Source organism: Ursus americanus, chromosome 36 (genome assembly GCF_024610735.1).
Source record: "Ursus americanus isolate L20-20 chromosome 36, mUrsAme1.1.p, whole genome shotgun sequence".
Classification (NCBI taxonomy): domain Eukaryota; kingdom Metazoa; phylum Chordata; class Mammalia; order Carnivora; family Ursidae; genus Ursus; species Ursus americanus.
The window spans coordinates 17,041,454-17,065,474 of NC_142162.1; the positions used below are offsets into that span (position 1 = coordinate 17,041,454).

Consider the following 24,021-nt stretch of genomic DNA (forward strand, 5'->3'; position numbering starts at 1 on the left):
TATCTTTTTTTATCACCTTTTTGCCTTCTGTATGTCTTTTTTGATAAGGTATCTGTGCAGATCTTTTGCCTATTTTTTATTGAGTTTGATTATAGAACTTTTAGAATTTTTTATATTTTCTAGATACAAATTGTTTTGTTTGAGAGAAAGAGGGCGTGCAAGCTGGGTGGGGGAGTGGGCGAGAGAGAGAATCTCAAGCAGGCTACACACTCAGTGTGGAGCCTGACACGGGGCTTGCCTGACACGGGGCTTGATCCCAGGACCCTGAGATCATGACCTGAGCTGAAATCAAGAGTCGGACACTTAACTGACTGCGCCACCCAGGCGCCCCTAGGTTTTGGTTGTTTTTTTTTTTTTAATAGTTTCTCTTAGGGTGTCCTTTGCCGTGTCATTTTCATAACAATGTCTGGGGAGGGAGGCAAATGTGTGTTACTAGAGAACAGTGCTGCAGAGGGTTGAGGAAAAAAAAGAGCAGATAGGACTTGGAAAAATAAAAAAGGGAAACCAAAATATATCTTGTATCTCAAATAACTAAACATAGAACATGAATTGAATGTTTTCTGTTTGCACAGGTTATCAAATTATTTTTAGGATCAAATGTCCTTCCATTTGATCTGTAGGTCAGTCCTGAGGGATAGGCATCATCTCAGTTTTACAGATGAGAAAACAGGTTCTGAGGGGTTTGGTAACCTGCCTGATGTCATAAACCAGTATATCCTAGTATAAGGGGAGGAAAAATAATTTTCTTCCAACCCTTCTGAGTTCTTGCCTGTGTAGTAAGACTGATTAGCAAGAGAAAAACAAATTTATTCACTTGTGAACCGAATGGATACAAAGTTCATATTCTTACACATGGCTATCCCAATTGTTCCATCACCATTTGTTGAAAAGGTGAACAAGGCCTATGGACCACTTAGCTTTTCAAACCCTGAGCCGTAACCATTATTCACTTGGTGGCCTTACAGCATGCATTGTTTCAGAAAAAAAATAGTACAAGTGTTTTACAATTAAGTGGTGCCACGTGCCACCATTTGAGTCTAGAGCCGTGGTTCACACTCATATACAGGTTCACAACTGTAGATGAGAATCACATGGGGGACTTTCAAAACTCCTGATGCCCGGGCTCTGCATCAGTCCAATTCCATCAGCAGCCCTGATGTGATTATAGATTATTAAATTACATGTTAACTTATACAGTCTTTCCACTACTCTGTAACAAAAGGACTGTTACTATGCCTGTTTAATAGACAATTTACTTCAACTGAGGCTTAGAGAGAAGGTAAGTAACTAGCCCAGGATTTCATAGTTTAGCCCTAGAACCTGCACTTAACTAAACCCCTCTCTCCAGGCTGTATTAGAAAATAAAGGACACCTAACCCCTTCCCTGCATCTCTCCATGGTTCTAGTGTTGTTTTGGAACACTCCTAATATGAAGCCATCATATTTGGAGTTGTCCCAATAGTATGTTGTTCTGTTTTTACTCACACATTCATTTGTTCACTCATTCACAGGTTTGTACTGAGTGCTTTTTTTTGTCCTAAAGATGTGACCTTTAAGTAATCTCTACACCCAATGTGGGGCTTTGAACCCACAACCCTGAGATCAAGAGTTGCATGCTCCACCAACCGAGACAGCCAGGCACCCCTACGCCGAGTTCTTAATATCTGCATAGCGCTATGTACAAGTTCAAGGGTAAGAAAATAAGAGCAGAGCAGCTGAATTCATAGAACAGTAGCCAATATAAATGTGAAAGATTGCAAGAGGAAGGAGGGTGGGGATAGATGCGTGTAAAGTGATGCTCAAAAATCTTTGACGAATCAGCTCAAACATTTAACATAATGTCGTCTATGCACTGGTGTGCCTGGGGCTGGTCCAAGTATAATCCCATTAACTACCCCAACCCCAGATCTTTTTTTTTCTTCTTTTTTTTTTAACCAATCTTTTCTTTGAATTCTCTTTTATCTCTGGGGTCCAAAAGACATCTTTTCCAGACTCCTAAGAAAGAGTATGCTAACTGGCCTAGTGAAAAAGGGTATGGGACACCAAGAAGGGAATTAACGTGTAGTGAATGCCTGTTGTGTTCCCGGCATCGTGCAGGATGCTTCTCATGTGTCCTTCCATTTGATCTGTAGGTCGGTCCTGAGGGATAGGCATCATCTCAGTTTTACAGATGAGAAAACAGGTTCTGAGGGGTTTGGTAACCTGCCTGATGTCATAAACCAGCAGCAAGTGAAGCCAGGTGTGGTCACAGGTTTGTCGCCCAGGCTTTGTCCCTGGCACAGAGGCTTCAAAATTGTCCAGAGAGAGACAGCAGTTGTGCTTTCCTCCTCAATGTTTTGGCGTTTCTAAATCTGAAGATTACCACTATGAAGCCTGGCAAAGAGATACGAAAAAGAATGTTGGAAGAAGAATTTCAAAATCAGGAAGGAGCAAGATGGTTTCAGTCAGAATATAAATTTGGGGTGGAGGTCTCATCCCAATTCTTAGTTCCATTCTTGAGTGATTCGAGAAGAAATCCTCCCAGGATATCCTATAAATTGGTGTGGGAGTTGGATATCCAATATCTTTTTTAACACCATTAAAAAAAAAAAAAAGGCAAAGAAGAAGCTTAAAAAAACTTTGAACTAGTTTGAAAGAAGGAAAATCCTCAGGACCTCTCCCAGGAGAGCTTGCAGTCAAAAACCTGGAAATGGCGTGTTCCTTCAGGAACAGTCCTCCCATCAGTTGGTTTTTGCTCTCATGGGGACTTTGTCTCTAAGCCTCCACCAGAGTCACCTATTTCTTCCGGCCCCACATTTGTTTTGTCGCAAGTACCAGCTGACTTGTAACCTCAGGCGTTCATGTTCACTCAGATTATTCTTACACTGCAGGTAATTTTTGTGTACATATGTTTTATGTACAAATGAAAGTGCAAACAAAGGATGAATAAGGACTTCCTCTCACTTATGATCATAGGGAAATGTGTCAGAAGGGACCATAAAGAAACTTCTGGTTCCCAGCTTTTCTTTCCTCACATGAGGAGACTGAACCCCAGTGAGCCTTCAGTGTTTTCCCCCAAGATCCGAAGTCACTTGATGACAGAGTTGCAACTTAAAACCAGGATGTGCAACTCTGTGTCCACCAGTAAGAGTGTGCTTTCTGTTGCAATGGCTGCCATCTTTCTTATGCGTTTGTCTTCATGCAATAGATTCTTCAGAAACCAAGCCCAGAACTCAAGCACCAGCTGGCTGCTTTCTCCAAGCGCGTTGCGGGAGCCGTGACCGAGCTCATCCAGGCTGCGGAAGCCATGAAAGGTAGGCCGCATTCTCTCGTGTCGAGGCAACACTAGTACAGGGAACTGAGCAGAGACACGGCGCAGCCAACCCAGGCCCTTTCTTGGCAAATGCAATCAGAAGGAATACAGTGAAGTACTTTTTTTTTTTTTAAGCAAATGGGAATAGAGTTATATTTTCAAAGTAATATCCTGCCAAAGGAAGGCTTTTTTCCAGTCTTTGCAGTAATACTTAAATGATATCGTCCATCTGGAACTGCTCATTTCTCTGAAGGGTGTCGCTATCTATTTTTATCTGCATTTTCATTCATCAGAATATTTATCCTCATTCAGATAACACACTTCATGTGTAGGGAACGATGCTGTCTGGGTTCATTGTTTGCACACCCCTTCACGGGAACATTAGAAGGAGTCACCTCACCAGAGAAACTCAGTTTCCCTTCATTTGAGTTGAGGTGAATGGCTGTTCTCCATGAGTCCCAAGGGAAGAGAATGACAAGTCTGTGTGGTCAGCGGAGTCTCAGGTCTCTTGAAAATGGTTACTTGCTTTTGTGAGCTTTAAGTTAGAAGTTAGAATGAGGCTCAAGCTGGCCTTGGACCATGAGGTCCTGACTTTTGAAACTACCGTTGGCCGCTTCTGCGGTAGGGCTGTGCCCATCACTGACTTAGAGAAGCAGGGGCAGACAGGAGCTCCCCTGCACCCAGCTGAGCTCCCCTGCACGCAAGCTGGAGAAAAGAGCCCACAGCACCATGCAGCTTGGAGGCTTACGGAGCTTCTCTGCATGTCAATCCAGTTTGTAATGAAGCCAGTGCCCTGCCATCACAGCTACCAAGAATGACCCTCTTTGGACTGATTTTAGGAACAGAGTGGGTGGATCCAGAAGACCCCACCGTCATTGCAGAAACAGAATTACTGGGGGCTGCAGCATCCATTGAGGCTGCTGCCAAGAAGTTAGAGCAACTGAAGCCAAGAGCAAAACCAAAAGTGAGTGTCCATGTGTGGCTGCTTGTCTGATGTCGCTGGGTCTTCCTGTGGATGGCTGTGAAATAGAGCTCAGGGTGCCACAGGAGGCTTGTCTCCCTCCCTGTGGTTAGACTCGCAGGCTGCAAACCTGCTCCACCAGCCCAGCACCTTTTCACAGGATATGGAAAAAAACCCATATGGGTGGGTCCTTCAGGTTAACCACCCAGAAAAATACCTTTGGGTACCCAGAGGAAGAACCCGGGCATTTACGACCTGAGTTGAGTTCCATTCCATATAAAGCAGGTGGTGGAGGCTTATTATGGAAAATCCCTGTCACCGAATGTGATATCGTCACCCTCCAATTGTCTGGTGTCCATAGTGTAATGCAAACAGCAATGCTGGGTCTCTCCTTTACTTAAAATCAATAGAGAGGACAATGGGGACCTCAAAAGTGGATCCAGTGACAAGACCTTCTCAGTATATGCTGGAGGCTGTTGTGGGCTGGTATGTTTTCTCCATCTGTTTGTCATCTAGGTAAATGTTTCAAACTTAAGATCCTAAGTAGATACTAAGAGAAACAGCCATTTAAAGAAATATTTGAAGATTGGGCAGTATAGAGGACAGTTATTACATAGAAGGATGATGAACCAGTGCTGCCCAGGGGCAAAGCTCAACCCTGTTAAGCTCTTACCTGTCGTTGTACCCACCACCATGCGATCTTCAGTCAGGAGGTGGTGGGCCTAGACGAGGTCTCTTTCTCTTTATTCAAGCAAGTCACTACAGGTACCTGTAACCTCACCTCCCTCCCAGCGACCCAAGTATATGAGGAAGGAAAATCGGGTTTCTGCCCTCAAAATGTTGGATCCCTCAGATTTGCTATACCTAAAATTCTACCTTTTTTATAAGACCAAAGGATGGAGTCTGAGCTCTAGAATACACCACACCCCTCAAAATCAGAGCCTGGGTTCATGCTGTATGGAAACTAGACGTGAGCAGGGAGTACGTGTATGACGCTTGGGAACCTTCTTAAAACCCTGAAATTCTTCGAGCCAGTCTCGAATGGTTGCTCTAGACTTGGTGAAGCCATTCTTTAAATTTCTCATCAAGATGTCATTTAAGAGTTATGGCTTCTGATTTGGGGGTTTACCGGGGTTTTTCCTACTAGCCTCTAAGGTGAGGGTCTTAAGTGGTCTGAGATTGTCCAAGTTGTTCTCAGCAAGCTAAAGAGCGGAGTGTGTGTATAGGGGCAACTCCCATTTTCTGTCTATGTCTTTATTTCTGCTTTATAAATCAAGTTAATTGCACATGGAAAATTACTTTCAGCTAAGAAGCAAGCCACCATTGACTAAGATTTCGAGGCTTTGTGCGTAATTGGTTTTTCCTCTTCCTCATCTGATTTCGCACAAGCAGCCTCTCCTGGAAAGCTCTCCTCTGCGAATGCTGAGGTCATGTCAGTTGGCACCCTTCTGGAGAATTAGCCCAGTACTCCTGTAACATGAGCACTTCACCAGGTCCTGAGAGCTCCTGTTTCAGTCCCTCTCCCTTTGTCCCTTTGCAGGATCCCTTGGAGCTCTGTCTCTGAATCCTAGTTGCCCTCTGTCTAGCCATTTATTCCCCTTAGAGTTCTTGAGCTGAAAATAAAAGTAATTAGAGGCCCTACCCCCCAAGGATTGCTGTTACAGCAATTAAATGAGATAATTCAAGAACACAGTGCCTGACTTAAGCAGTAACTGTAATCACTGTTGCTAAAACCATGTTTCAGAGACTTTTGTCTACTATGTCCTGGGATAATGCCTGCAGTAAAAATTATTCCGTAGGTCCACGAGCTGATGGCCGTAGCAAAAAGAAAACAAAACAAAAGGCTTGCGTTGATTGAGTACCAAGCAGGGGCCAGGCAGCCCTTCCAGGTGCTTTGCAGGGATGAACTCACCTGGCCCTTGCCACAGGTCCACAAGGCAGCCCGCGTTCCCATCCCTGCTCCATCCATGCAACATCCAGGGCACAATACCTTGCACAACACCAGCCTGACGGAGCTGGGAGCAGTGGATGTGCGCTCTGGGTGGCACAGCCCCTTCATCCCAGCCCTTTGAGTCTAGCCAGTGTCAGAGGCTGGTGCAGCCCCCCAGGGGAGGTTTTGGGTTTACCTGTACCCCTTGAGCTATTAATGCCACTTCTGGGAATCTGTGCTGAGGAGGAAATCCAGGGAGAAAGAAAGCTCTGTGTATCAGGGAAGGCTATTCCTTGTAGCCACGTTTGTAGTAAGAAAAAGATACGACCTGAGTGTCTCCTTGAAGAAAAAGTACACGGCTATTGAAAAGAATGGTTAATAGGACCGTGTAGTATGAAGAAGACGCTCATGGCGTAAATGTAAAGTAAAAAAAAGAAAGAAAAGAAAGAAAACCACACAGGTTGCGGAATTACGTGCTCGTTATGATTACAACTCTGTGAACAATACTTGCATAGGAAGGAGACAGGTGGGGATGTACAAGGGTGACCGTGGAATTAGGGAAAGCCTGTGTTTTCAAATATTATAAAACAATGTTTTAAAAATAACAGCACTTAAAAAATGAGTGGTGGCTGCTGAGGTGGGCCGGGGGCGCTCCCTGCCCTGCCCTGGGATCATCCAGCCTTTGTATTTACAGTGTGGGTCATCACACAAAGCCGAGGAATCCTTTGGTTAAGGTTGAAGTGGACGTTAACTGTTGATTCGAGTCCCGTCCTCGGGGATGCCTACTTTAGGGCGCTCCCCTCTTCATGTAACAAAGCGTGCTTGGTGCTTCTTGAGCGCCTGAAGGTGATCTGAAGCCTTACTCCACCCAATGGCCAGAGGCTCCTGCCACATGGGTCATATTATCTCCAAAACCATTTTAAAGAAACCATCAACCCAAAAGATGGTTTTTGTGCCTATCTCAGAGTACCAGCTGCTTTGTGGTAATAACTGCATGAAATAAAATATCTTCCTTGCCTTTATAAAGGAAATTATTTTCCCAGTTAAAAAAAAAAACAAGTCCAATCTGCCCCCAAAATCAACCAGTCTTTTGTGGTTAACTGGTTCTCTCCATGCCCTCCCACAACTGAACTAAAGAAGTAACCCTCAGGATACCGTGAGTGAGCATTTGCTGTCACATCCCTGTAACTACCCATGACCACACAAGCCCTCAGCAGAGAGTGGGTAACACTCTCCTTTGGAACCACCGAGCATGTGCACTGCTTTGAAGAATAGTACCGGGGACGGGCAAGGGGTTTGGGGTTTTTTGTTTAAATTATTTTGCTCACCATGTTGTCAGGTTGCCTGTTTTAAAAGTAGAGTGCTCCCTGGTTTATGAAGATGATTCCTGGTATATTCCCAGCGTAGGCCCTTAAATTTTAAGCACCTCTTTTTGCCTGGAATCTCCCAGATGTGAATAACAAGCTTGCACTGTTGGCACCACTGTTTGCTTGGGAAGATGGCAGGAAGGCAAAAGGGGAAGGTCGGTGAGCTCTGGTGCATGTGCCTACGATGTTGCTAGTGGCGCGTTCCCACACGTCCAGCCAGCCTGTGTGCCGCAGACGGGTAGTGGACTTCCTGCAGCACGCACGTGCCTAGTCTCGAGCCCAGTCAAACCTGGATGCCTTTTCTGCAGGCCTCTGTGTGATATGTTTGATATATTAGGTTGTTATTTAATCCAACTATATATCAAACATATTCCTACAGTGTCTTGCCCTGTCTCCGGGGTTCCTAATACAGCTTGTAAGGCAACAGGAAAGAACATGTTAAAATCACAAGCAGATTTAGAAGAACCGGGAGCTCGCTCCATTTCGTGATGTTATATTCCATTTTTCCTTGTAGCGTGTGTCCGTATTGCTAGATTCTTGTTTGTTGTAGAAACAAATCAGTCATGGATGTCTTCCTAAGAGCTTGAGATAGAATGTGCAGCTTACCTTTGCGCAGTAATGAATCCTTAAGGGATATGCTCAGTAGAGGAAATGGAAGGTTCTAGCCCGTGTTTGTGACAAGGGATAAACGTCAGGATTAAAACCCCTAAACACACCCAGACATGGCCTCTTAGTTCACTTTTGTCCTGATTCTCAACTTAGAAATTAGCAGTTTTCATAGTCAAGTTTTCTGCAAAAATTCAAGCACAAATCAACTCTCCATCACTTTCCCTTCCACCCTTAGCATCACAGCATACAAACTGAATCAGCCATACCAACTGTAGGGATGGTGAGTCACTGGGCTCTATATAAACTTGGCTTAAGACTACATGTATCCAATAAAGATAATGTAATGCAGACTGTACTCTGTCTGTTGAATTTCCTGTAATAGGTTAACTGGTCAGTAGAGGTTGATAATATTTGGAGTAAGCTGACAATAGCCTAATTGGGTGCAACAGGAAGTTTGGGATTATGAAACATTTTTTCTGGCACACAGCAGCCTTCTTTGGTTGGCTTTGACCTCCTCCTCATAGAAGAGCCTGCAAAGTATGTGTGAGTTCATTCTGATCTTTCTCAACAAAAGACTGTGAGCTCTGCTTTCTGGAAAGAGAACTGTTGTGCCAGTAGCTCAGTCCTTTGGAGCAGAGAAGAAGCACTTTTTAAGAGCACTTCTATGTATATGCATGTAAGCAATGCCTCACACAGCTGGTGAGCCAGTGGTTTAAACAGATGGGTCAGGAGAGCTGCCCTGGTTAGGTCTAAAAGCCGTCTCCAAGTTGCTTGCAGTGAATACATAGTGACAGGTCACAGCAGCAGCAGTGGCAAAATGATGACACCGGGGAGGGAAATAGAAGGTTGGAGTCCCAGCTTCCAGAGCGATAAAGTGGAGCCTGTCCCTGGGACCCGTCTCCACTGAGAACAGATCAGTAAGTGTGTGTCAGCAGGAGCTCTTTCAGACGGCTTGCAAGGTGCTGCCAAAACCAATGCCACCTTCCCGCAGCTAAAGAACAGCGCCTGGGGTTTTGAGGCCAGTTCAAGTTGTGTGACCAAAATGGCAAATTGTAACGGAAAAGAGACAGCCAGTTGTCATGAGTAAAGAAAAACACAGTTTAAAAGGGCCTTAGGTGAAACCCATTCGTTAAAACGGATGTGATTCTCTGGTTTCTTTCCAGTAACCTTGCTTTTGGCCAATATGCCGTCCTGCTTAGCTGAGGGGATGAGAAAAGGCAACCAGATGTCCAGGCAGGAGCAGAATCGATACAGCATTTTCTGTATGGCTAAAGGCGGCGGGGGGGTGGGGGTGGGGGTGGCTTTCAGCTCGTCTGCCACCAGTTGCTTCCAGGCCAGGAGATGTAAAGAGTGTGAAAAACAAAGGCGTGTGGGGCGCTCAGCCAGCTCGTGTTCCCCACTGACCCCCGCCACTGTAGAACAGGAGGTCTTGTCAGACCTCCTCAGACATGTAGAGGATTCATATCAAAGGAGCTTACGAAGCAGTGAACGTACCCGATCAGGTATTTGGAAGCATTCCGTTATCTTTTTTGCCCGTGCTTCCTAAGTAGGAAAGCATAATCTTGAAGAATTTTTCTGCCAAACAGAAGTAGCAATTAAAACACCATTTCAATGGTATTACTTTTCATCCAAACAAACAAAAAACCCTAATAAAACAGTAGCTACTATGGGAAAACCACTCCCAAGATACTAATTGTGCAAGCTCGGACCTTTTCCAATGGATGCTGCATGAACATGTATCATTCTTTATCTGGATACAAAGGGTGGTCTCTCCCCATGTCGCAGGCAGAACCATTTGGCACTGTGTTCTGTCATCCACGTGGTTCACTGTTTTCCTGTAGTTTTCAGGGGGGATAAGGCCAGCTGTCCAGGTTTGGGCTCTTGGCAGGTCTAGTTATTCTAAGAATTTTCCCATTTATAAATTCTCCTTATAGTAAGGGTGGTGGTCATAAAGACAGCCTACCCGTGAGGCCTCTCAAAGAAAAGCTGACTTGGCCCTTACACACTTACAGTCTTTGAGTACAGGCTGAGGTCTCCCCCTAAGGCACCTCTCAGTTCAATACCAGAAGCAGACTGGGAGCAGCCAAACTCACTACAAAAAAAGGAGAAGCATGTCTGCCTATTCCACTCAGGCTTCCAACTGGCCAGAAAATGCTTCCCTGGTGTGGTGGGAGTTCTTGGTGTTGGCCTTCTTGTTTCCCTCAAGGACATTTAAATTGCATGCAGAATGTCCACACTTTTAAACAATACATCCAAAGGGTTTTTTTAAGTGACTGATGTGATACAGCCTTTTTGAGTAGCGAGCATTCTGCAGGACTTTCAGGAACACAGAACAAAGCACAATCCCTAACTGGCAAAGTGGCACTCTCCGTCGTGATGTGGTTTGGTCGCCAGTTGTGAGAAAAGTGACCGTTGTGTTTGTCAGCTCTTAGCAGGGCAGCCCCTTAAAGGAGGTGTTCAGGGAGGGAGGCAGACACCAGGGCAGTGACCTTTGGGCCATCTCCTCTGGGTACCCTTGGCTCCCTCACCTTCAGGTTCATTGGGGGAAGAGGCTGCAGGGGGTAATTCACAAAGAAAAGGCCAAGTAAAAGGACTACGGACAGAAACATTCTTCCTCTGTGCAGCATATGCCCCAGGACCTGTTAGGGAGGAGCTTGGCAAAGACGCGTCAGGAGGGAGGCAGGGCTTCTCCACGGAGGAGACCGAGAGGAGGAAGAGAGAAAGTACTGCTTGCTTATTTTAGCCAGCACCTTCTTAATGAAGAAAGGTTTAATTTCGAATTGTAACATGTCTAAGCTAAAGGACCAGGAGAGTTGAGGTTCCTCCTTAAGCTACTAACACAAACCCGATTGATACCTGGTGAAGGCAGCGAATGCTCAAAGTCACATGTTAGGGGGCACTGACTTAGAGCCCAGGGAGCCCATCTGCTGTCTGGGTGTTGAGGGAGAAGCTGGAAGCAGTATCGGTCTGCAGCGTGTGTTACTTGACACTTCATTCATCTTTGGTTTATGGTTTTTATTTATAATTATTTTAGGCTGTCATCAGAAATGGCAGTTAGAACCTTTCTCCAAATTATGAATGGAAAATGGTCCAGAGAGAGAAAACAGACAAGCTTAGCCCAAAGTCTAAAAAACAATTTTTAAAACCACCAGAAATACATGTAGCAAGAGAAATAATAAGGAAATTAATTGCGAGGAATTATTGAGCATTTACTATGGGTCAGTATTGCTCTACGTATATTTATAATTCACCTTTAGCACCCCTATCAGAGAGGTAGGAAAGAAGACAGTCTCAGAAAATGAGTGAATACTGCAAAGATTTTATCTTCAGAATCCCTAAAAGGCCAAAAGGCAAAATAAAAATAAGGAGAGACCTTCCCTTTCCCTTCCCTCTGTCCTTCCTCCGACCCCAGCGGAACTCAAGCTCCTGAGACATTAGACCGATCAGAGCAAGACAGGGGCCTCAAATGCTCTCTAGGGCACAGGAAACCAGCAACGAGGGAGCCATCCCAAAATGTGGCCTTTTCCCCCAGAGGGACCTCAGCAGACCTCTAACTTTAAAAAAAAAAAAAAAAAAAAAAAAAAGAGGACCTCTGCAGGAGATCACCCAAGAGGAAAAATACCAGCAAAAGGGTGCCTGGACCTTTCTCACAGCTACCAGAAAACCAAGGTGAGGCTAAGTCTGCCCTCCACTGGAGCTTAGTGGGCAGCCCAGGAAAGACAGCTGCAGAGAGCTGGTGGTGAGCTGGCCAGTGGCCTTCTTACAGCGGAGGGGAACAGGGAAAGGGGCACCGAACAGAGGAGGAGAAGACAGACTGAGCACTCGGAGGCTGTAGCTAACACATTGAGGAAGCAGAGCAGATTCTGTTTGCACATCTGGCACGCTTCCCCCCGGCACTGTTTTGCTAAGAGAGCCCCTTGCAAAATGCTGGAAATACCGTTTACCTCTGTATACACGAGTGAACGTCACAACAGGCTGTGAACGCAGGTCGAGGGGTGCAGGCAGAGCAGGGCAGGAGCCAGTGCACAGACGTGTGTGCCTTCCTCCCCAGGGAGCACAGAATGGATAGTCCTGATGTGGATGCTTACTCAATGCGTTTCTCCTTCTCCGACCATGTAAATTGTCCCCTGGCTGAACTCTAGAACTTGGGAGACTCCTTTTGAATGGATACATTCATTCAGCCAACATTTATCATGTAGTCTACACAGCCTGAGTGTGTGCTCAAGAGACCACATCAGTTGAACAAAACACAGTCCGTGCCCTGGAAGAGAGGACAGGCTCGGAGGCCTCAGCGAACTGGGGGCTGTTTTCCTTCGCCCAGCCCAGCATTTCCCATGGAGTGTCCCGGCTCCATTAGAAATGAAGATTCCCAGCCCCCACTGCAGACCTGCTGAAACACAATGTGCTGCTTTAATCAGATCCTCAGGTGATTCTGAGCCAGGCCTGTTGGTTTATCGCCCACTTAACAAAAGCATTTCCTTCAGTTCACGGTGCCCTGGGTCTCCGGATTCTTCAGGGTCTCCTTGCGGCAGCTCCACACTCCTGTCCTCGTTGTTGTCCACCTCCCAGCTCCAGCGGGGTTTATTCTGCTGACAAATCCTGCAGTTTTGTTTCAGTCTTTTTCTGTAGGAAGGTCCTTTGAAGACCAAGCCCATTGCGTTTCTCTCCTCCTCTGCAACGTGGTGGAGTATGCACCCTTCTCCTCTTTGTAGCTCTTACCATCCTCCTCCAGATGCCATGGCGTGTGCTGGTGGGAGCCAAGCTGACAGGCAGCCCTGACGGGGACACTTCGACATTTCCGAGTCCCCTTGGCTCGGGGAGAATCTCGTCTTGTAGGCTAGAAGTTGTGTATGGCAGGAGGAGACACCCGGTGCTGATGTTTGCTTCCAGCGGAGTAGAGAGGTGGGCATTAAGTCTTAGTGATAAACCTGGCCTGCAGTGTCTACACATTAGCCCTCCGCCCCTGTAGTCAACCCATTCAGCTTTATGCACCCTTTCTTGGGAAACTCTGTAGTACTTTTTAGTCAGAGCAAATGTCCCCCAGAGATGAGGCTTTCTGCCATGTCCATTTTAAAGTGTAGAGATGTTAGGGAAAGAAAAACAAAAATTCATCAGCGGGCATTTATACCAGTTGCCATTGCAAGAAAAATCTGTGGGTGTCAAAAATATTTCCAAACTAAATATCTATTTCAAGTATGTGTTCTAGAAAAAAAACAAAAAAACTTCAGGGCAGCAGAAGACGTGGGCGAGGCCTGTAAAATTGGTTGGAACAAGATGATTCTATCAGATCTGTCCATGTTTAGAATGAGCACTTAATTTTAAGGAAATTCCATTTTTGTGGATCCTAAAATTTGAGAAATCAGAAATCTGATGGTGTACTCCACCCCCCCTTGGCGGCCCCTTGAGACAAGGATCTGGCACATTAAGAAGCCACCATGGGCTTCTCTTTCCTCTGCCCCAGTAGAAGGGACTCCCTTTGGGTTCAAAAGTTACATGATTTCCCTGGTGCCTTAATCTGTTACACACTTGAGTTTCTTTTGTAGAATGAATTTCCAAAAAGGCTCTTAATTCAAGGTCACCGAATATATCATAGATATCAGAGCCCAGTACTATAAACTCCACTACTCCTAAATGAATCCACTGCAGCTGAATCCATTTCTGTCCTGAATGCTCCCAGAGCAAGACTTTGTCAGATAAGAAAGAATATATGGCTTCTGTCCAAGAACTTCTAAAATGCTGGCATCATTTGTCAGATTACTAGATGTGCACTGAAATGTTATTTTGATAACAGTAGAGTTATAAAAGTAAAAATGAGCTTGGCATCTCTCATAGTTCAAGATGCAGCCATAATGAATAGGAACTAGAAAAAAAAATGTATCTATGTATCCATCCTTCCCGATGTTTTGTATGGGACCGTTAGTGGCCAACTCTGAGACTCTGACACAAAGTTAATCCTCACTGATGCCCCAGGGGTGATCAGGTTAGTAAAAACATATCATTATGGAGTCAGAGAGATTGAGGTTTAGATCTGGTTTGGAGTCTGAATTCATGCTGCCGCATGACCTTGTCCTAACACTCGACCTCCTTGAGCCTCAGTTTTCTCACTGTGAATATAAGAATGACGATACAGTATAAGATTTGTTTTTCTCTTGCTTGGTGAGAATTAAACAAGTAACATACATGGAAATGCCTAACAAGACACTTGGCACATAGCAGCTGCTCTTGCACAACATTGTGGGTGTACTTAATGCCACTGAATTATACACTTAAAATTGGTTCAAAGGGTAAATTTTATATATATCTTAACACATAGAGAAAAGGATTGATACACCTGACCATCATTGCAATGCCTGAAAGATACCAGCCCCGTGTTCAACCCTCTCTAACCAAAGGGGAGCTTAACCCTACGTAGGTTCGCAGAAGCTGAGTGCTGAGGGGACCTGGAGGGCATCGAGTCTGACCACCCCAGACAGTGATGCTGCATCCCAGGCAGCCCGGGACCAAGGTCCTTACACTTGCCACACTTAGCAGCGCTTCTCTTCAGCTTCCCGGCATGTCTGGCAGCATGGGGCACGGGGCTGGTGAACTTGGAGCAGAGCCCTCACGGCCTGACAACACCTGCATGGGGTTGGCCAGGGCCCTTCCCCAGGCGGCGCCGGGCCGCAGGTCTCCAGGCGGCTGAGCAGCTCCACCTCCGTGTCATGTTGCCTGAGTGTCTTTCCCACCTCTGGGGATCTGTGGTTGGTACGTAACTCTCCCTGCCCGGCCACAGAAAGGGTACATGCTTGTTTGCTTTCGTTTTTTACAAATACAAGAAAAATAAGGCTTTTCACAACTAATAGCCACCTTTCCTTTCTTCAACCCATGTTTGAGCCTTAAGCTCTGGAAGAGTGTACCACCGCCCACTCTTTGGGTTTTGATGATTGATTATTTAAATATTGGTTATTGATGCCAGTGGGACCATTTGAGCATATTTTATTCACAGTGAATTTATGTCTGTTTGAAGCTTCTGGCCTAGAAAAATAGTCTGTCTTAGAATCTCTTGATTTGAAATTTACGTAGAATGCCCCCACCAGCAGCTTGTACCTTTTAGAATGGAGCTAGCGGGAGGCAGCCAATGGAGAGGCATTTTGCCAGCTTAGGCCTTTCTACCTGGGTGTGGTTTGTCAGCAAAAAAGTGATAAACGGATGAAGAGCCAGGTGACCAAGCAGTAAGTAGTTTGGCAAAAAGCGCCCTTTGTGGATGCGAATGGCATGTGATGTCATTTTCTTCTGTTCTAGCAAGCAGACGAGACCCTGGACTTTGAAGAACAGATTTTGGAAGCTGCTAAATCCATTGCTGCTGCCACGAGTGCCCTGGTCAAATCGGCCTCGGCAGCCCAGAGGGAGCTGGTGGCCCAAGGAAAGGTGGGTGAACCTCGCCAGCCAAGTGCTGGAATATACGCACGGTGAGAGCCTCTGAAGGCTGAGGAGAAGATGGGAAAGCCTGTGGCCCAACCCGAGGCCACCAGTGCTGGGCCTTCCCTCACTGAATTGCCCATCTACCCCATCTGACTGAAAACTCTGTTGGCTTAAACCTGACATCCAGAGTGAAGGGTTTGGCTTCTGGACCAATCATCTGCTTCTTGTTAAGGAAAGCATCCGTTCCAGGCAGCGATCGGGTCCTGAATAAGACATTGATATTCCCACTGTATACGAAGCTATTTAAAGATGTAAACTGTCATATCTTCCTACTGGGTGGCCATGGGAGCACCGCAGTCAGGGGCTTTGTAATACAGTTTTCCAGCTCCAGTGGCTCCATCCGTTCTTCAGGACTGTGTAGCGAAATGCTGTCCAACTCTGCAGTTAGCCTTTTCCTGAGCCCATTGATCAAAAGGCCAGTCTGGTTTTAAATCTGAGATTTCTTTGATCTGCCTCATCCCCAGTCACCCATTCCATCTGCATTACCATGAAAGCATAGTTCTGTTTCAGTGACCCAAAGGATTAATAGCATATTAGACTAATGCTGGACATGGGAGGGTCTCCCAACTTAAAATATTCCACGTGTTGTGCCCTTACGTCGTGCAATGATTCCATCCAAATTGCGTCGTGCGGAGAGCCTCTCCAATCTGGAGGCACTACAGAAATCCTATCAGGTTGTGGGTTTGGGGCGTTTGGTCACCATAATTGTCAATTACTTCTGTTTGATATTAAAAGGCCTTTGCTGTCAGTGTGCAAGTAGGTAAATGTGATTGTGCCTTGACCTCAGAACTTGTAATACGGACAGGAAGTTATGCTCAACCAGCGGCCATCCATCTTCCTCCACAGAGTCTCTTGTTAGCTAGACCTTGTCTTAATCCAACCCACATACCTTGGCTCCTCTTTCTAAACCATCGCGTGTTGTATTGTTCATTATTAACATATGTATGTCTGTCTGCCCACTGGCATGCAGTCTGTCCCTTCATACTTCCCACTTACGCCCTATAGTGCAGCAGAGTGCTGACCTCACTTCAGCACTTGCTGACCAATCAATATATAAAGACTGAAAATGGATCATTGAGAAGAATATCCTACCTAAAACTTCCAGTCTCTCAATAAAGGGCCAACTGTGTGCCAGATTGCTAGGTATAAGAGAATATAACTTGTTCAAACAGTTGTTGACTATCCTCAAGCATTTAGGAAGTTAGTAAAGGAGGCTCCATGGGACTTGGATGAACTATAGGCTTATAGACAGGACCTTGGGGTTTTATCGGATGTTCACTGAGCCTTGGTATGGTGCCTAATAATTGCTGACAGATCCTTAATTTCATATTCAAATTGAGGTACTCCTGTCTGACCTCTCCAGGCACCTCCCACCATGTAAAGGTTCTTCCTCCCAAAGCCATTCCCTCTGCATCTGGACAGAAAATGTTTCACTTGTTGCTGTGATTTCTAAATAGAAACAGAAATCATGTTGACGTCCAGCCTCTGACTTCTCTCCCGACCCAACAAAGTAGTCTGTATTTCCTTAAGACAAGGGTCTGCTGTCAGCTGCTTTTGTTCCCCCATCACCAGCCAGAAAGTCACAGCGTGGCTTTAGGGTCAGCAATCAGGAGAGGTGTAAGTTTCCCTTGGCCCTTAAAAGAAGAGGCCTCAGTGGCTCCTGTGTTTGAAATGGAGAAAGGTCAGCAGAGGAAAGAGGTATGGGAGGACAGCCCCAATCCGTCATTCCTGAGCACTTTGTCCAGAAACGCTCTACCTAGCAACAAAATGGCGGCCATTCCGAGCGTTTCAGATCAAGTGCTCGGGGCCCAGACGGACCCCAGCCAGTACGTGTGCGCACAGTCTCAGAGCGGCAGAAAGGGTGTCCCGTTCTCACGCTGGTGGTGCTGTGTGCCTGATAAGATGTTCTTCTCTGTAGTTCCAGAGCGAGGTAGAGGGGCTGCAGTCCCCCCCGGGCCTTCCCGCGCTCATTACAGATTTCTACCCTCCGCTCTCTAGGTGGGCTCCATCCCTGCCAATGCTGCTGATGACGGACAGTGGTCACAGGGGCTGATTTCTGCCGTGAGTCACCTTCTCCTTCCTTCCCATTTGCTTTTTGGATCCCCCGAGGGAGGTTTGGGCCTTGGGTCACTTCTCTGTTGACTGTCCCCAGGCCCGGATGGTGGCAGCTGCAACCAGCAGTCTCTGTGAGGCGGCCAACGCCTCCGTTCAGGGACATGCCAGTGAGGAGAAGCTCATCTCATCCGCCAAGCAGGTCGCTGCTTCCACGGCTCAGCTGCTTGTGGCCTGCAAGGTGAAGGCCGACCAGGATTCAGAGGCCATGAGGCGGCTACAGGTAATGGTCACTGATGCTGGTGGGAAAATACTCCTGTTGGAGCGGGTAAGTGTCGCCGAAGGGGACAGTCTCACTTCCTTGGCATGACCCACCAGGCCTTCCATCAGCCAGCTCTGTCCCGCATTTCTCATTTTCTGCCCAGTACAGCCATGCATCCTACTGCTGCCCCCAGCAAACCCGCATCCTCCATGTGTGCCTTCTGGTCTCATGCCGTGGGGCCCTCGCTCACCCAGAATGTCCTGGCCGCCCCGCCAGCCCCGCCTGCCGATCTCCTCCTCGTTCTTTGTGACTCATCTCCAGAGTCACCTCTTCTGGGAAGCCCTCCCTGACTCCTCCTCCATCCTGCCGGAGCCCCTGGCCAGACCACTCTTACGATTCCTGTCGCCGGGGACCACCACATTTATTTTTAGATCGGTCGTTGACAAGGCCGTGAACTTCTTAGATGCAGGCACCACGTCTTTCTCTGAATATCTCTCACACCTGAGATGGTGCCTGTCCCAGTAGGGCCCTCGTGCTCTGTTTGTGAAGGAAAGAGAAAGGACTGAGGAATTTCTGGAAGACTGTGGCTGAGGTTTCCCAGAGCCCAAAGAACGTGCCCGTGATGAAGGTTATAATAGAATCCCTCCCAGGCCATATAAGGTTTCCTGATTGTTTTAATTATAGAACTGTTTTAAACACAGTGAAGGAAATGTTGAATGGAAAAATCACATAGCCTCAACCTCTTCACATGTCAAATGTTACCATTTTTTTCTCTTCCTGTTTTTATGTCTATATGAAATAACTGTGTCCGCTTGTCATCATAGCAAGAGACATTCTGCCTTTTTCCCCATTTAACATTTTATCATACATAGCTTTTGATTTGAAGAAAAGGCCTCATAATTTCTCTGTGCAAAGCTAACTGGTCCATTCTTCATGAGTCTCGTTTTTAATGATTGCATGATATTGTATCACCTGATTATGCCAGAATTTCCTTATACTTTGGACATTTTGTTTCCAATTTTCTAGATTTCCTAGATATTAGAAGTGTTAGAATGCAGACTGTTTATGTAGCTGAAAAAAACATTTATATATAATGAATAAAATCATAAATGGCAGAAATATTTGAACAGCTTCACCGACACTTGGAACTTTCATTTGATTTTGAAAATTCTGAAGAGTCTCTCTCACCCACCTCCCTTACCTTCATTCATCTCCTGGGATAAACCCAGGGGGAAAGTGGGGAGCCACATGTTGGTGAATGTGTGGTTTGTGGGTTTGGGGGACACTTCTGGGAAAAATATCCTGAGTTAAGAGAGACCTGGGTTCAAGTCCTGCCTCTGCCATGTAGTAAGATCTTAGCACAGATCACTCACAACGCTCCAGGCCTTCATTTGCCTCAGCTGTGGAATCAGGATAGCGATGCCTGCTCTGGCTCTTACGAAGGTCAAGAGATGTGCACCTGCTTGTGTGAGCCCCAAGGACTTAGACGGGCATAGCACAGCATCGCGCTCCTTGTCATCGTTACCGATGTAAGTGGGTGCTGTAGTGTCACATCTGAGTCCCTTGCAATGACCCAGAGGTTCTCTGGGGCTAGCCCAATCTGCGTTCGAACCCCACCACTGTAGCATACTAGCTGCAGGGTCTCAGAGAAGTTACTCAACCCAGTTTCTGCATCAGGGAACTGCAGTGGTGACCTCTGACCCCATAAAGCTACTTTGAGAATGAACTTGTCATATATTCAGCGGCATTCCCTTCCCTTCCTGTGCAAGCCTGCATAGTCCCCGTGGGTCACTTTAGATCACCCACCAGGTAAGCTAGTCACTTTGAGAACTCAACTTTCTGATGGCTTATCCCCGCATACAAGTCCTTGACTCTGAGGGGGCTTGAGCAAGGAATTTGGGAGGCTTAGTGAAGCCTGGACCACCGTTAGAAGAAAATTCCAAACCTCAGGGGCAGAGGACAAGTCTGCAGGGATCATGCTTCATGAGCATTAAGAGGAAGCCAGTGTGGGCTGTAGCCCTTACTGAAGATCTAGACTTCACGTTGAAAAGCTTTGTTTTACCTGTCTCTAGCAATGGTCCCGTTCTTAAGTATTTGGCATAAAGCCCAGCTGTGACTCCAAAAACACACCTGTGGAGCCCTACTTACTGTGGGGCTCCCAGTGTCCCCATGCAGGGTTAGGCTGTGCTTTCCTACCCTTTTGTCCCTCAAGAAGCATTCAATGAGCGCCCGCCCTGGGCACCCACTTGCCAGGTGCTAGGGACGCAAAGACAAAAGTCACAGCCCCTGCCCCCAAGTTACTCACTATCCAGGAGGGAGAGGGGCAACCACAAGTGTGGGAGGGGCCACACAGAGCCCGGCACACACAGCTCCAGGAGTGCTGTGGGGCAGGTGTGAGTAAGGCCATGGCAGACAGAAAAAGTGCTATCCAAGCCAAGTCTTTGAGTTTGTCTAAATTGGATGGGGCAGGGGAGGTAGTGTTCTAGACCAGAGAGACAAGCCCCAGGCGTCCTTCTGTTAACACATTTCACATTGCTCCAGTCATCTCTTTACATAAGTATAATCCCCCCTCAGAAGTTTGTGTTCCTTGGGAGCCAGGAGCTGTACCTCATTTCTCTGTGAATGACCTAAGGTTAGGTAGGCGCCAGTATTGGTAGAGTTGACGGATGGCTGGACAGACAGATGGATACTATCGAAAGAGAAATCCTGTGTTATCATTGGATGATAGGATAAATCGATTCAGAGTTCCATGAACTGTACTTTCATGTCTATTCTTGCTGTCTCCAAATTGGCCATTTCTAATGACATAATGTATGTTTTTTTCTCCCTCTCCAGGCAGCAGGAAATGCTGTGAAAAGAGCCTCAGATAATCTTGTTCGTGCAGCCCAGAAGGCAGCATTTGGCAAAGCTGATGATGATGATGTTGTAGTGAAAACAAAGTTTGTAGGGGGCATTGCTCAGGTTTGTGATTAAATCCAGACCTGTTTACTCCGGAGATGGGCTTGTGTTATAACAGAGATACAAAGTAACAGCGACTTAAACAGGATGGAGGGGTATTTCTCATTTGTGAAACAGTCTGCCAGCATTCTGTGGACGGTTGCCTGGTTCCTTTGTTTCTGAGCCCCAGGCTCCATCCGCCTTATTACCCCACCATCCCTGAGACATTGGGTCAGGTTGGGTCCAAGATGGGTCAGTAACCACCCTCGCTTCCTCTCACATGCCATTGGTCAGGCCTTAAGTCACGTGGCCAACCAATCCAGCTGCCAAAGATGCTGGAAAATATAGTATTCTTCCTGAGGAGCTCTGTGCCCAGCCAAAATCAGGGATTCTGTTATAGAAAATGGAAAGAAGAGAAGTTGGAAGACAATAGTATTATCATTTAAATAAAACGATGGATTTGGAGCCATTGCCCTGCTCCAGGTATTGGACCCTACAGAGAGAATGAATGGTAACCCCTAACAGAACTTCTCTAAGAGCAAACAGGCTTCTGGCCTATGCAGGATTACGTTCTTGAGCATATGGTAGTGAGCAGCAAACTTCAGGAAATCGGGCCTGCAGTTTGGGGCATGTGTTGTGATAGAAATCCATTATACAAGAATGTTTTTTTTTTTCTTTAAGATTTTATTTATTTATTGTTATGAGAGGGAGAGTGAGCGAGCAGCAGCTCGGGGGAAGGGCAGAGGGAGAAGCCGACTCCAGGGAGCCCAATGAGGGACTCAATCCCAGGACCCTGGGGTCATGACCTGAGCTGAAGGCAGATGCTTCAGCGACTGAGACACCCAGGCGCCCAAGATTGGTTTTCTTATCGGTGCCGGAAAGTTACTCATCCCTGTGCCTTCCTTAGCTCTTCCTGAACCATTCCCTGTGTTTGGAAATACACTGGATACATTTCTACCAGAATCTGTTTCTTGATGCACTAGTTCCATGAGAAGTTCCAGGAAGAAGGGCACTGATCACATAAGTGCGGGAAACCCTGCCCTCCTACCTCCGCCTCAGACTATCACAGTGATCATTAGCCTCGGAAAGGCTCTGAGAGAAAGCTGTTTGGCTTTCCTGAACACAAACTTGACCTTTTTTTGCCTGGTATCTACTAAGCAATATTCCTCAGATCATATCTGAGAAGCACGAAACAAATACGTGAAAGCTGTCACATGGTTAAGGACTCCAGCTTTCGCTTCAAGAACACTTGGCCAGGTCCTGCTCCGCTAGCTGGGCGTTCAGGGAAGTAGACCCACATCTCTCAGCTTCAGGTTTCTCACTGGAAAAATGGGACACTCGATAGGGATGACTTCATCGTGTTGCCACGAAGACAGGGGATCGCTCCACGTGACGTGCTTACACTAGCATCTGGTGCATAGTAGGGACGCGGTAGATGTTTGCTATTAAATCAGTGGCCAGAAGTCAGCTTATTTTCTTGGGTCAACCGGGTCATTGGTCTCAAAACCCATGGTATGGCCCAGAGACTGGTTTCTAGAGCTAAAATACTTAGTCCCGCTGTCTTGCTGTGTCATCCTATAGCAGAGGCTGTGGGAGCTCATGAGACAGGCATGGAGTTGGGGAGGGCGGTTTCCTGGAAGGTTTAGATCCATCCAGCTTGTTGCTTTCCTTCTAGATCATTGCCGCCCAGGAGGAAATGTTGAAAAAGGAACGAGAACTGGAAGAAGCAAGGAAAAAACTGGCCCAGATCCGCCAACAACAGTATAAATTCCTACCCACCGAGCTGAGGGAGGATGAAGGTTAAGGCCAGAGCCAAGATGGCGCACGCCCCAGGGGACGGATCTGCAAGAGCGGGACAGACAGTGTTCCTGAGAGGCTGGGCACTGACCTGGAAACTGCCTCCCTCCCCCTGGGGCCAACCCAGAGTCCTGAGTGCTCATTCTCACGTCTCTGTCCTGTAGGACACCGGCTGCATGATCGTGATGTCACACGGTACAGTGTCCCACCCACAGCTCCTTCGCCACCTCCCCTCATGCCTCACCATATCTCAGGAGAGAGGGGCGCATGTTTCGTGAACTGTTACCAAAAAAGAGAAGTCAGTATTATGTCGTTCTCAGACACTTTTGCTTTTGTTGGTCGTTCTCTAGGCCCCACTCCTGGGCCTTCTGTGAAATCTTAAGAGGAAAAAAATAATGGCTTGGGGGAAATCACTGATGTCCTAGGTATTATTCTCCCTCTCAGGAGAGGATGAAAGTTGGAGTTGGACACAGTTAATAAAAGCCAGAAACGTAAGCCAGTGTGGACTCCAGCAGGACAACTCAGGTCCTTCTGTGTCTCAAGCACTGGTTCACCCCAAGGGTAAAGAACTCCTGCTCCCATTTGCACGCTTTCTTGCCTCAGTGTGTAAGCTCCTTTCACAATCTAGACCCATCTTGTATTCTGTGGCCCAGAAAACCGAACGATTATTTTTTTCCTCCAAAATCCAAATGGCAGAAGTATGGGGGACTGCCAGGGCTTGGTGAGCAGGGGCTGTAATAAAATGTGTGGGCTCCTTCCTCTGCAGAGCTGTTTGAGTTCGTGCGAGTTCACCAACACAAACCCTCCAGGTGACGGTCCGCACAACATCCCCCTCCAAAGCATTCGAGGCGGGGATTCAGAGCTAAAATAAAGTAATTCCGTGGTGTCTCCACCTTCCAGGTCCTACATGGGCTCCTCTGCTCTCAAAATGGTTAGATTTCAGGATTGCGAGACATCTCTTTCAAAATCCGTCACCTGTCCTGCATCCCAAGGTGGACATTTTTTTCTGTGTATTCTTAAAATCTAGATGCATCCTACAATCAGTGTGAACCTTTAACAAAATAATTGTGCTGACTAGTGTGTCTTACAAGAGTAAAGGCATGTGGTATATCCAGAGTCCATCTTCTGGATGCCACACTTCAGGATTTCATTTTTCCCCCTTCTCTCTTCTTCTCCTTTCAGAGCCCTTTCCTTTAAAAGGGCATTGTAAGACCTTGAATTCACCTTTAATCTGAGCCTTTAATCAGGATGGTACATGAGGGACAAAGGGCTCACGGAATAGACCCTAATGCCAGGTAGCAAGTGTTTTTGAGAGAATTCATGAGGGGAAGACAGTGGCAATAGAGGTGCATA

The 24,021-nt window shown here is 46.6% G+C and overlaps 1 protein-coding gene across 12 annotated transcripts in view; it reads left to right on the top strand.

The window, feature by feature from the left end:
* TLN2 (talin 2) overlaps positions 1 to 23,425 on the top strand; it is a 408,649-nt gene extending 385,224 nt beyond the window's left edge. For all 12 annotated transcript variants that reach the window (XM_087859255.1, XM_087859253.1, XM_087859254.1 and 9 more), the window contains 7 exons: positions 3,188 to 3,293; positions 4,132 to 4,256; positions 15,441 to 15,566; positions 17,619 to 17,681; positions 17,773 to 17,955; positions 20,770 to 20,895; positions 22,547 to 23,425. In XM_087859255.1, coding sequence (XP_087715381.1) covers positions 3,188 to 3,293; positions 4,132 to 4,256; positions 15,441 to 15,566; positions 17,619 to 17,681; positions 17,773 to 17,955; positions 20,770 to 20,895; positions 22,547 to 22,675 — 858 coding nt within the window. In that variant the 3' untranslated portion in view covers positions 22,676 to 23,425. The remainder of the gene's footprint in view (positions 1 to 3,187; positions 3,294 to 4,131; positions 4,257 to 15,440; positions 15,567 to 17,618; positions 17,682 to 17,772; positions 17,956 to 20,769; positions 20,896 to 22,546) is intronic.
* The last annotated feature ends 596 nt before the right edge of the window (positions 23,426 to 24,021 follow it).